The sequence below is a fragment of the Mirounga angustirostris genome, unplaced genomic scaffold (assembly GCF_029215605.1).
Source record: "Mirounga angustirostris isolate CCGP_5_RB_7025 unplaced genomic scaffold, mMirAng1.0.hap1 SCAF_10, whole genome shotgun sequence".
Lineage (NCBI taxonomy): Eukaryota > Metazoa > Chordata > Mammalia > Carnivora > Phocidae > Mirounga > Mirounga angustirostris.
The window spans coordinates 79762247-79776433 of record NW_026991718.1 but is presented as its reverse complement, the minus strand read 5'-3'; the positions used below and the strand labels follow the sequence as shown (position 1 = coordinate 79776433).

Sequence of the window (14187 nt, the reverse complement as noted above, 5' to 3'; positions counted from 1 at the left end):
ATCGATCACATCCTAGGTCATAAATCAGGTCTCAACCAGTACCAAAAGATTGGGATCATTCCCTGCCTATTTTCAGACCACAATGCTTTGAAACTAGAACTCAATCACAAGAGGAAAGTCGGAAAGAATTCAAATACATGGAGGCTAAAGAGCATCCTACTAAAGAATGAATGGGTCAACCAGGAAATTAAAGAAGAATTTAAAAAATTCATGGAAACCAATGAAAATGAAAACACAACTATTCAAAATCTTTGGGATGCAGCAAAGGCAGTCCTAGAAGGAAAGTATATAGCAATACAAGCCTTTCTCAAGAAACAAGAAAGGTCTCAAGTACACAACCTAACCCTACACCTAAAGGAGCTGGAGAAAGAACAGCAAATAAAGCCTAAACCCAGCAGGAGAAGAGAAATAATAAAGATCAGAGCAGAAATCAATGAAATAGAAACCAAAAGAACAGTAGAACAGATCAACGAAACTAGGAGCTGGTTCTTTGAAAGAATTAACAAGATTGATAAACCCTTGGCTAGACTTATCAAAAAGAAAAGAGAAATGACCCGGGGCACCTGGGTGGCTCAGTCGTTAAGCATCTGCCTTCGGCTCAGGTCATGATCCCAGGGTCCTGGGATCGAGCCCCGCATCGGGCTCCCTGCTCCGTGGGAAGCCTGCTTCTCCCTCTCCCACTCGCCCTGCTTGTGTTCCTGCTCTCGCTATCTCTCTCTCTGTCAAATAAATAAATAAAATCTTAAAAAAAAAAAAAAAAAAAGAGAGAGAAATGACCCAAATCAACAAAATCATGAATGCAAGAGGAGAGATCACAACCAACACCAAAGAAATACAAACAATTATAAGAATATATTATGAGCAACTCTATGCCAGCAAATTAGATAACCTGGAAGAAATGGATGCATTCCTAGAGATGTATCAACTACCAGAACTGAACCAGGAAGAAACAGAAAACCTGAACAGACCTATAACCACTAAGAAAATTGAAGCAGTCATCAAAAATCTCCAAACAAACAAGAGCCCAGGGCCAGATGGCTTCCCAGGGGAATCCTACCAAACATTTCAAGAAGAATTAATACCTATTCTTCGGAAACTGTTCCAAAAAAATAGAAATGGAAGGAAAACTTCCAAACTCATTTTATGAGGCCACCATTACCTTGATCCCAAAACCAGACAAAGACCCCATCAAAAAGGAGAATTACAGACCAATATCCCTGATGAGCATGGATACAAAAATTCTCACCAAAATACTAGCCAATAGGATCCAACAGTACATTAAAAGGATTATTCACCATGACCAAGTGGGATATATCCCTGGGCTGCAAGGTTGGTTCAACATCCACAAATCAATCAACGTGATACAATACATTAACAAAAGAAAGAACAAGAACCATATGATCCTCTCAATAGATGCGGAAAAAGCATTTGACAAAGTACAGCATCCTTTCTTGATCAAAACTCTTCAGAGTATAGGGATAGAGGGTACATACCTCAATATCATAAAAGCCATCTATGAAAAACCTACAGCGAATATCATTCTCAATGGGGAAAAACTGAGAGCTTTCCTCCTAAGGTCAGGAACATGGCAGGGATGTCCACTATCACCATTGCTATTCATCATAGTATTAGAAGTCTTAGCCACAGCAGTCAGACATCAAAAAGAAATCAAAGGCATCCAAATAAGCAAAGAAGAAGTCAAACTCTCAGTCTTTGCAGATGATATGATACTTTATGTGGAAAACCCCAAAGACTCCACCCCAAAACTGCTAGAACTCATACAGGAATTCAGTAAAGTGGCAGGATATAAAATCAATGCACAGAAGTCAGTGGCATTCCTTTACACCAACAACAAGACAGAAGAAAGAGAAATTAAGGAGTCGATCCCATTTACAATTACACCCAAAACAATAAGATACCTAGGAATAAATCTAACCAAAGAGGCAAAGGATCTGTACTCAGAAAACTATAAAATACTCATGAAAGAAATGGAGGAAGACACAAAGAAATGGAAAAACGTTCCATGCTCATGGATTGGAAGAACAAATATTGTGAAGATGTCAATGCTACCAAGAGCAATCTACACATTCAACGCAATCCCCATCAAAATACCATCCACTTTTTTCAAAGAAATGGAACAAATAATCCTAAAATTTGTATGGAACCAGAAAAGACCCCGCATAGCCAGAGGAATGTTGAAAAAGAAAAGCAAAGCTGGCGGCATCACAATTCCGGACTTCCAGCTCTATTACAAAGCTGTCATCCTCAAGACAGCATGGTACTGGCACAAAAACAGACACATAGATCAATGGAACAGAATAGAGAGCCCAGGAATGGACCCTCAACTCATCTTTGACAAAGCAGGAAAGAATGTCCAATGGAAAAAAGACAGTCTCTTCAACAAATGGTGCTGGGAAAACTGGACAGCCACATGCAGAAGAATGAAACTGGACCATTTCCTTACACCACACACAAAAATAGACTCCAAATGGTTGAAAGACCTCAATGTGAGACAGGAGTCCATCAAAATCCTAAAGGAGAACACAGACAGTAACCTCTTCGACGTCAGGCGCAGCAACTTCTTCCTAGAAACATCGCCAAAGGCAAGGGAAACAAGGGCAAAAATGAACTATTGGGACTTCATCAAGATAAAAAGCTTTTGCACAGCAAAAGAAACAGTCAACAAAACCAAAAGACAACTGACAGAATGGGAGAAGATATTTGCAAATGACATATCAAATAAAGGGCTAGTATCCAAAATCTATAAAGAACTTATCAAACTCAACACCCAAAGAACAAAGAATCAAATCAAGAAATGGACAGAAGACATGAACAGACATTTTTCCAAAGAAGACATCCAAATGGCCAACAGACACATGAAAAAATTCTCAACATCTCTTGGCATCAGGGAAATCCAAATCAAAACCTCAATGAGATACCACCTCACACCAGTCAGAATGGCTAAAATTAACAAGTCAGGAAATGACAGATGTTGGCGGGGATGCGGAGAAAGGGGAACCCTCCTACGCTGTTGGTGGGAATGCAAGCTGGTGCAGCCACTCTGGAAAACAGTATGGAGGTTCCTCAAAAAGTTGAAAATAGAGCTATTGCACGACCCAGCAATTGCACTACTGGGTATTTACCCCAAAGATACAAAAGTAGGGATCAGAAAGGGTACGTGCACCCCGATGTTTATAGCAGCAATGTCCACAATAGCCAAACTGTGGAAAGAGCCAAGATGTCCATCGACAGATGAATGGATAAAGAAGTGGTATATATATACATGGAATATTATGCAGCCATCAAAAGGAATGAGATCTTGCCATTTGCAATGACGTGGATGGAACTGGAGGGTATTATGCTGAGCGAAATAAGTCAAACAGAGAAAGACATGTATCATATGACCTCACTGATATGAGGAATTCTTAATCTCAGGAAACAAACTGAGGGTTGCTGGAGTGGGGGGTGGGGTGGGAGGGATGGGGTGACTGGATGATAGACACTGGGGAGGGTATGTGCTCTGGTAAGCGCTGTGAATTGTGCAAGACTGTTGAATCTCAGATCTGTACCTATGAAACAAATAATGCAATATATGTTAAGAAAAAAAAAAAAGAAGAAGATAGCAGGAGGGGAAGAATGAAGGGGGGAAAATCATAGGGGGAGAGGAACCACGAGAGACTATGGACCCCGAAAAACAAACTGAGGGTTCTAGAGGGGAGGGGGGTAGGAGGATGGGTTAGCCTGGTGATGGGTATTAAAGAGGGCACGTTCTGCATGGAGCACCGGGTGTTATGCACAAACAATGAATCATGGAACACTACATCTAAAACTAATGATGTGATGTATGGGGATTAACATAACAATAAAAAAATTTGAAAAAATAAAATAAAATAAAATTCGATTATGGTGATGGTTGCACAACTCTGAATATCCTAACAACCCTCAATGGTGCACTTTAAAAGGGTGAAGTTTATGTAAATATATATATATATTACAGTAAATATATATGTAAATATATATCAGTAAAGCTGTAAAAAATTAAATTTCAGATAAACAAATATTTTTCCCACATAACTTTGTGTCCTGCAATATTTTACCTGGCAACCCTAATGAGGAGAATTTTTAATTAAGAGAATTATATTAGATCATGTCATACCATATCATAATATATTCTATTAGAATTCTATTTATCCAGAGGAGCCCTACCTTGTCCTGTACCATCAATAAAGTATACTGTACCCAGCCAAAAAAAAAAAAAAAAAGGAATTCTATTTATCCAGAGAAAGAGTGATATCCAGAATACAAAATACACCCTCACTGCCAGGTGACTCTTTCAATGAAAGCAAGTCTTAGAAGCATTCTGCCACCACGGGAACACTTCCAGCAAGCAGTCACACATGCAGTCACACGAACATTCTCATGATTTCCAATGTCCCTTATGCTGAGCGAGGAGCCTCCACATATCTGAAACCCTTCACCTCGGTCACCGCTGGATCCAGGCAGATGCACTGCATGACCTCAGGAGCACTGCTCATGTTGTCTTTAAGCGAGTGGCGCCCCCTAGAGGTGTGCAGAGCAGCAACATGATTCTGGACGGTGGCTCCCGGCCGCCATCCTGCAGAGGCCAGGCTCGCACTGGCCCCGTTGACGAGGGAACTCCGGGTGTTTGCTGCCCCGTGGGTGCAGACCGGTATGTAACTCCCCCAAGCACACCCCTCACATGGCCCACGCCAAAGTGTGTTAAAGGAATTACACACAATGTAAAAACTTGAATGATATAACCAGCCACGTGACCATTTTTCATTTTTAATAAAATCCTTGGTATTTCAGGCCGACGTTCTATCATCCTTTTAACATGTGAAAAACGTTCTTCGTATGCAGAAAAAATATCGTCGACCCGGAAGACCCCCGATGCGCCCGCCTGACACTCACCGGCCAGATGATCCCCGTGTCTCCAGAAGAAGTAGAATTTGCCAAGCAAGCCATGTTTTCAAGGTTTGTATATGCTTTAAAGTCGGTTTGCCCAGAAATACACCGTAAAAAAAAGCAGAGGTGAGGACTGTGCCCTTTGATGCCCCTGAAGCAATGATAGTAATGGTCTGAGCTGCCCTGGGTGGCGGGCAGGGCTGCCAACCTCACGCTGGCTGTCGTGGTGGCTGCGCGGGGGAGGGGACAGCAGAGGCCTTGCAGGTGGTCTTGCAGTCCCCCTCCCACCCCCTGCTGCCTTTGGAGAGCATCCTGCATTGAGGGACCCCAGGCACTCTTCCCTGCGCACTTGCTGCCTTCCACAACAGCCTGCCTTGAAATGGAAATAACTGGACTTTGCAGAGAAGGCAACACAACAAACATTTTCAAACGTCCACTCTAAGCAAAGCACAGTGCAGAGTGAAAGAGCGCCTTGCTCAGGGTGGTCCTCTGCTGCCTATGTCTGACCCACTGAGGATGCTGGCGGCCACGGGCTTTCTGCCCCCGCCATCCCGCCCCGACCTGCTTACTGAATCAGATCCTCGGGAGAGAAGACTCACTCGAAATGTTAAAAGCATGTCCCAGGAAATGAGCATGCATGCTGAAGTTTAAGAATCACGGCTGTCAAAGAGAGCAAGAGGGCAGCCCTGTGAGAGGCGGCGGGAGGTCAAGAGCTTGCGAAAGGTGTGAGGAGGGTGTGTGCAGGGAGGGGTGGTCTCCCAGGGGGGCTGGAGTGAGGGACGCGTCCACACAGGGGGCCGCCTGGAGTGCAAGGTCAGAACTGGGCCAAGGAGTGGCAGGTATCCTCCCTGGGGTGCAGGGGTTGAAAACAGGCAGATTAACTCTTTGTCTAAGTACGTGGAAGACTAACACGACAGCAGGTGGTAAACTGGGAGCGCACCCACACCCCCTCGGAGAAGGGACGATTTTTCCATACAGGGGAACCATCAAATAAGTAAGCATAGAACGGAGAAGGGAAGCCTGGTTTCCCACTGCTGTGGAAAAGGGTTTCACGTGCACAGAGAAAATGGGAATGAACTCGAATTGGATTGCAATTGGATACCTCAACATGAATGCAGGGTTTTCAGAACATAGGTTGAGAAAAGAACATTGGTTTTGTGTGCGTGTGTGTGTGTGCCCGTGACATATTTTTGAACCCCGCTGTCCTCTTTACTTCTAAACACTCCTCTTTCGTGTTATAATAGGCAGTGAGAAGAGGCCAGAATCTTAGGTAGACCATTGTGTCTTTCTGCAGGAAACACAGCAGGTGCTGTGTTGCCAAATTTTTCACCACTATGTTTTTTGGGCCCCTTTACACGCCGCCCCCCCACCCCCGCCGCCTCCACTAACCTCATCTTTACCTTCTTCTAAGCCCCCCACTGTGAGTCTCCTGGAGTTCCCTCCACCTGCCCCTCACTGTCTGGATGCAAAGCCGGTGCCCCCTGGATTAGGATTTATTAACATCTGAGCCACACCTGCAGGTGCCAAAATGTGTTCCGGTTCCAAGTACAAACTGCGTTTGCTTAAAATAGCAACAATCCTTTTATTATCTTGGCATTACACGTATTTGGAGTGTTGGGGCATCAGATCAGCAACTTCATTTCAAATGGTTTAGGGAAAAAAAGAGTGTCCCTCCCCCCCCACAAAAAAACCCAAAACAAAACCCTGTACTTCCAACTTCTCTGGGCTTTTACAGTTATTTCAAAACAAATTGTCTCTTTTAAAAGGTCATCGGCCTATTATTGCTTCTACATTGTTGCAAATAGCCTCCCGAGTCAGCACTTGACCTTTGACTTTTGTCTTTGACACGTTTAGGTAAGAATCTAGTTTTTTATGTTTCTGAACTTTACAAGAAATGAGCCAAGCACCTGCCCTTAAGAAGACGCATATGTCTAGGGTTTCACGTGAGGGAGAAAGCAAGTCGGTAAGTAGAAGGCGGAGTGTGACGAGCCCTGTGCATTCTGGTTGACTCTCCCCGTGGCCCAACATCTCTCAGCCTGCAGCAGCGGTGCCAGTCTTCCCACCAGCAGATTTATTTCGGGGCTCACAATTCTTTTGAATTTTCATCCGAAGATGCAGAAAGCCTTTCTTGATGTTTCCTGCCATCAGCAACCGGCGTTCACTGAACACTTGCTCTGTGCAGGTGCTTCCTGTGCGCAGAGTTGTTTGCTCCCCACGCAGCCCCATGATCCAAGCACTGCCACCCGTGTCCCCCAAGACGGGTAAGGAGGCCAGGGTTTGAGACGGCAGATGGCCCACAAAGCCTCTTGCTCATCTGCCACTGACCTGGGACCCGAACCAAGGCGCCTAGGACAAGGCGGGTTTGCCCCTCTGTGGAGGTGGCCGCTCCCTGCCTTCCCGAGGCTGTCCCAGACCCCAGCCCCGGCTCCCTGGCTTCTGCCTCTGGCTTCGGCCCAGACGAGGCCTGGGCTCTGGAGGCCCGATGACCTGGCCGATGCCCCGGAGGCGGGCCCGGGGTCCCGGGAGGGCCCACCTGCTGATGGGAGCAGCTCTCTCGTGACCTCTCCTTTATTTCTGCAGACACCCCGTGATGAGGAAGTGGCCTCGTCAGTATGAGTGGTTCTTTATGAAGATGAGGATAGAACATATCTGGCTTCAGAAATGGTATGGAGGCGTATCCGACATTAAAAAGGAGGACTACTTCAAAGCAGTCCCACGCAAGGCCTGATGCAGTGAGCAGAAAGTCCTCGGGGTTTGCAGGAAACGAGACCCCTTTCCGTCACGCTGCCACACGGTGCCTGACGGCTGTCTGTCTCTTGCCAGCTTCCCGGCCGCCCTGTCACCCTCACCGCAGAACGAGAGAGGGTGACCGGGGAACCCTGGGCCTGGCTGGCGATTAGAGTGGTCATTTGCAAGCCCCCAGTTCACGCAGGTGCTCACGTATATATAGCCTCCGTTTGTATCGTATTCCACCCAGTCTCGCCGACTAGGGAACCCTCATGGTTCTCAAAGCGACATGCTGAGACCGTTGCCATTCCATTCCTTAGAACAACAAAAAAAAAAGTATGTGCCATGTGATTGCATTGTATTGTGAGAGTATTTTTGTTGCTTGCTGTGCCCAAAGCAGTCTTGGTTCGGAGCTCACCGCGAGCACAAAGGAGCTAAACGTGCATCGCGTGGCCACGGTCTTGTGTTTGGGGTGAGCACGCAGGACTGGTTGTCTGTGGAGTGCTCATCATGCTACTTACTGGACTGCAGATGCATGATCAAGTCACATTTGCTAGAATGTCCTGGTCACGTAGGAAGCCTTTGTCCCACTACAACCTGACAAACCACCTGTGAACACAGAGTCCTGGGCGAAGCCCCGTTCTGTGTGAGCAGGCCGTGGTGACTCCTTCATCGGGTGGGACAGCTTCAGCACCAAGCTCCCCAGATCCCCACAGCTAATGCTTCTGACAGAGGGTTCCTGTCCCTTAGGCACGAGGAGTGGCATCCAAAAAAAAGCATCTCATTCTGTGGCATGTAGAGAGGACAGGGGAGAGGAGAGGAGCAGGGAAGGAAGCAAGGAAGCAAAGAAGTCAGTAATTGGAAGCATACTCCCTGCCCAGCCTTGGACCAGGGCCTTGGCAAGATTATCTCATGTCAGCCTGACAACCAGTGAGAGTCACATCATTGTTGCCACTTACATACAAGAGAATTGGGGCTCAGACAGGCTAGGTCAGCGTCCCAGGGCCTGACTCACCACACACAATGGATGGAGTGGTACTTAGACAAGTTCCAATCTTGAGAACAAGAGAGTCACTGAAATGCATGGGTGGTCATTGAATCAGCAAAATCAGTAAAATGAGGATTAACCTGCCTAGGCTGATTTGCCACGGTTAACTATAAAAAAAAAAAAAAAGTCTTTGAAATTTGATTGTTACTACAGATTTAAAATTTTCTACAAATTATATGCAGGAGCTCCTGGTTTTTCAAGAAACGACATTGTACCTGAGTACACATCTAAGGCCTATAAAGGACCTATGTGTATACATCCAAGACCTCTTACACTGAAGTCTGTAAAGATCTAGTAGTACCCAGTTTTCTGTCTTTTTATAATGGCTATGAACCCTCTGTGGTGGGTTAGGTGTGTTGTATAACATAAAAATACACTATAGGAAATATACATTTTTTAAAATAAGTAAAATGTTATTAATGATTTTACTTTAAAAAATTAAGACATGAACAGACTTTGAGGTGTCAAAATATTTTTAAGTGCCTGTTACAAAAAGCATGGTAAGATGCACAGAATTCTTTTTTGTCAAAAGCCAATTCTCAAAAGAGTTCCTAACAATAACAATTTCTAATACATAAGAATAAGGTCACTTTGATGGTATTTTGTATTTCTGAGTTAAAAATTATCGCTACCCCCAGTTTAGAGGTAAGAGGGGAAAACCAGAAGGATAAACCACATACTCCATAAGTCAACCTCATACCTTAATTCTTTGGGCATCACTACCTCTTGATTCTGTCTTATGAATAATGTTCGTATGCTAAGTTTGCTTTTATAATCAGGTTCCACTCAGCTCATTAAAGCCCTCTTTGCTGCTTCAGGGGGCTTTGCAGGATGGGTGCCATTTATAACCACTAATGAATGTTATCAATTATTTATCCAAATGATAGGAAATGAGGTCTAAACAGGTTGGATGATAAGAGTGTTCAAAGTGTATCTGGCCCCATTCAAGCCAGTAGGTTTCAGCAAATCTCTGAAAATTTACCTTGATGAAAATGTTGAAGGGTGTACTGGAAATTCTGCACATGGCAATAAACAAGAAAAGAAATTAAATGCATGTGACTGGAAAGAAATAAAAGTATCTCTGTTTACAGATGACATGATTGTCTACATAGCAAATTCCAAAGAATCTATTTAAAAAAAAAAAAGTCAAAGAACTAGTGGGTTCAGCAAGGTTTCAGGATACAAGGTCAGCACACAAAATGTAATCACATTTCTAAATATTAACAATGAACAAAGTGGGGCGCCTGGGTGGCTCAGTCGTTAAGCATCTGCCTTCGGCTCAGGTCATGATCCCAGGGTCCTGGGATCGAGTCCCGCATCGGGCTCCCTGCTCGGCAGGAAGCCCGCTTCTCCCTCTCCCACTCCTCCTGTTTGTGTTCCTGCTCTCGCTATCTCTCTGTCAAATAAATAAATAAAATCTTTAAAAAAAAAAAAAACAATGAGCAAAGTGGAAACCAAAATTAAAAGCACAATACCATTTACAGTCACTCCAAAGAAAATAAATATTTAGGTATAATTTATCAAAACATGTATGAGATCTATATGCTGACAATTAAAAGATGCTAATGAAAGAAATCAAAGACCTAAATAAATGAAGAGATACACCATGTTCATGGATTGGAAGACACATAATAGCAAGGATGTCAGTTCTTCCCAGATTTACCTATAGATTTAATGCAATTTCTGTCAAAATCCCAGCAAAGTTTGTAGACATATTCAAGTTTTTCTAAAAATTCCAAGGCACAGGCCTTGGAATAGCTAACAACAGTCTTGTAAAAGAAAAACCAGTAGGAGAAATCACTCTATTCAATATAAAAATTTATTATGTAGCTACAGTAATCAAGACAATATGGTTTTTATTGGTGAAGGCACAGAGATCAATAGAACAGAATAGAAAATCTGGAAATAGAACCACACAAATATACTCAATTGGGTTTTATATAAGGGTACAAAAGTAATTCAATGGAGGGAGGATAATCTTTTCAATAAATGTGTTAGAGAATGAGATATCAACAGGCAAATAAAAACCTCAACCTAAACCTCATTCCTTATATGAAAATGAACTCAAAATGGGTCATAATCCTATATATAAAATGTAAAACTATAAAAGTTTTTTTTAAAAAATAGAAAATTGTAGGGACCTAGGGCTAAGCCTCAAGAGTACTTTGATTTGACACCAAAAAGCACAATCCGTAAAGGAAAGCTTGATAAATTCATCAGAATTTAAAACTTTGGCTCTGAAAAAGACCATGTTAAGAGAATGAAAAGACAGGCTACAGACTGAGAGAAAATATTTGCAAGCACATATCTGACAAATGACTAATATCTAGAATATATGGAGAACTCACAAAACTCAACAATTTTTTTTCTAAAAACTCCATTTCAAAACTGGAGGATATATACAAACATTTCACTGAAGAAGATACACAAATGGCACATAAGTCCATGAAAAGATACTCAACATCATTGATCATTAGGGAACTGCAGATTAGAACCACGGTGAGATACCACTGTGCACTTAACAAAATTGCTAAGATAAAGTAACAACAACAAATATTAGCAAGGATGCAAAGAAACTGGATCAGTCGAACAGAGCTGGTGGGAATGTAAAATGGAACAGTCACTCTGCAAAACCATTGGCAGTTTCCTATAAAACTAAACATGCAGATGCCATACCTTTCAGCAATTGCACTGTTGGGCATTTATCCCAGAGAAATGGAAACTTACGTTCGCACAAAAACTTGTACATGAATGTTCATAGCAGCTTTATTCATAATATTCAAGAACTGTAAACAACCAGATGTCCTTTAACGGGTGGCTGGTTAAACATGTGAAACATCCATGCCATGGAATACTACTCAGCAATAAAAATAATTTCTCACATGAGCAACAACTTGGATGAATCTCCAGAGATTTATGCTGAGTGAAAAGTCAATCCCACAGGGTTACATGCTGTACAATTCCATTTATACAACATTTTGAAATGCAAAATTCTAGAAATGGAGAACAGATTAGAGGTTGCTAAGGAGGAGGGTGGAGGAGAGAAGTGAGTAACACGAGGGATCCTTACGATGGAAACGTTCTGTGTCTTGACTGTATCAATGTCAAAATCCTGGTTGGGATATGGTATAGTTTTACAAGATATTACCCTTGAGGAAAACTGGGTAAAAGGCAGACAGGATCTCTTTGTATTATTTCTTACAACTGCATGTGAAGCGACAATTTCTGCAATTATCTCAGAATCTGCAATTATCTTAGAGTAAAAAGTTTAGTACAAACAAAATATAAGGTTTAGCTTATGTGCTAAGGCATTTATGCTATATCTTGTTCGTCCCTAATGAAAACAAAGAACTGAACTATGCCAAAATCTAGCAGAACAGACATTAGTTGTCTTTGGTTAACCATTAATATATGCATTTGTGAAAGAGGGAGAAGATTTAAGTTTCCTTAAATGTATTCAATTTAATATTGAATACAAATTAATAAGAATTCAACAAATCTCTATATAGATTTTATGTGGGACACTTAGAAAGGGAGGATATCTTCAAGTTTCTGACATAAGCATGTTGAGTAAGCTATAGGTACATATAGGAATCCAAGTCTGTACATAGTGATTCTCCCCTGATGTTTATAGCAAAGAACTGTATTCCCGGTAATCTTCCTGGAATATTCCTAAATATTCTGGGAAATAATTCTTTTGTTTCTGTGAATAACTATATCCTGACCCCCATGTTTTTATTTATAGTGATTGTACATGTCCATGATGTTGACATAGAGAATACAATTCTGATGTTATTTCAATATACCTTGTATGTATTGATGCATTATGAAAGAGTTATTTTTTGGTTGAGATGTATTTCTGCAATTTTTCCAGAAAGTCAGTATTTCACTTTTAATGATTTAACCATCAAATGCTGTTCTGAAAATAAAACATCTCTAGGATAATTTATTGATGCACATTTGATTGCTATAACAGCAAGTCAGTTATTAGAAAATTTGAATTATAGTGAAGCTATGGTTTGTCTATGCTATGTAATGCATGTGGAGTGTGAAATCTATTTTCAACACTAGTCATGTCTATTTAACCAAAGACTATTTCATTCTTGGTATGATTCTCATGCTCAATTAAATAAAATTATGATTATTTATATATAGTCCTTTCATATAATATTGCAAATTGACATTATTATATTCCAAAGAAAATAGATACTATTATAATAAATCAACTTAAATTTCCACTAGAAAGAAAAGAATTAGCGGGAGAGCTTTGTTGATAGGATTCTTTTTTTTTTAATTTTATTTTATTATGTTATGTTACTCACCATACATTACATCATTAGTTTTTGATGTAGTGTTCCATGATTCATTGTTTACGTATAACACCCAGTGCTCCATGCAGAACGTGCCCTCTTTAATACCCATCACCAGGCTAACCCATCTCCCTACCCCCCTCCCCTCTAGAACTCTCAGTTTGTTTCTCAGGGTCCATAGTCTCATGGTTCGTCTCCCCCTCCGATTCCCCCCCTTCATTTTTCCCTTTGTCGATAGGATTCTTTAAGGCTCTGAGTACAAAGCACTTAACTTACAGACTTGAAAAAGCTGATGTAGCCACACTTTGGCATTCCCACTCCTGGAAGTATTTGCCATTTTTAGCATACTTGTTATTCCTAGAGCTAAGGGCTATGAAAAATCTCCCTTTCACTGCTGAGAAAACATGCCCAAGGAGTCCCACATTGAGTGTGGCAAAAAAATTACACAGGCCCATAAGAGTGATCAATCCTGCGCCTTCCATAGACCACTGACTGATATTCTGGCTTCTCAGAGATATTGCCGTCTACCACTTAGTGACCCCTTGGCCCATTTACCCAAGACTGAAGGTTCTCCAGGGCACAGGGCTCTCAGTGATTGAGTTAGGAAGGTCTGGGCAAACAGAGATGGATTGGTCACCCACCTGCACTCAACCTCAGGGCCTCGGGTCCTGAGCAGATCATCTCCAGAAGTGACCCATCTCCAACTCTGTGCCTTCGGACATCTCCTGCAGCCGCACCCTCTCTCCCTCAGCCTTCTCTCCTGCTGCCAGAGCCCTGAGGTTCTTGATTTCTCATCGTCTCACTTCACCTGCTCAAGGAGTGACCCACAACAGGGTAGGACTCCATGCAGAACAAGGCCCTGCCCTCAGAAAGCTTCTGTTTTGTAAACAATCCGTAAACAATCAGGTTTTTAAGCCAGGTCATCTGATAATCTCTGTAGCTTCTGCTCCAACACTTTGGCCAGTATCCCCAACATCCCCACTGTTTTGTGTTGGAACCACCTGGCAAACCCCCGCCCTGGATAAATTGGTTGTTCATCTCTGCAACCAAGTAGTAACAGAGGAAAGCCACAACCACAGAATCGGTCCCACCTTAGATCCAGGGTCCACATCCTCCCTGGGGCCTCCACGCCACCAAACTCCCCCCTCCTCCTGGGTGCTCCCCATTCTCTCAAGC

General features: G+C 42.5%; 1 protein-coding gene across 1 annotated transcript in view; it reads left to right on the top strand.

Annotated features, from left to right (window-relative positions):
* Nucleotides 1-12808, top strand: part of CREG2 (cellular repressor of E1A stimulated genes 2) — a 32784-nt gene extending 19976 nt beyond the window's left edge. The window contains exons 3-4 of the mRNA XM_045885204.2: nucleotides 4882-4995; nucleotides 7507-12808. Coding sequence (XP_045741160.1) covers nucleotides 4882-4995; nucleotides 7507-7654 — 262 coding nt within the window. The 3' untranslated portion in view covers nucleotides 7655-12808. The remainder of the gene's footprint in view (nucleotides 1-4881; nucleotides 4996-7506) is intronic.
* Nucleotides 12809-14187: the final 1379 nt, after the last annotated feature.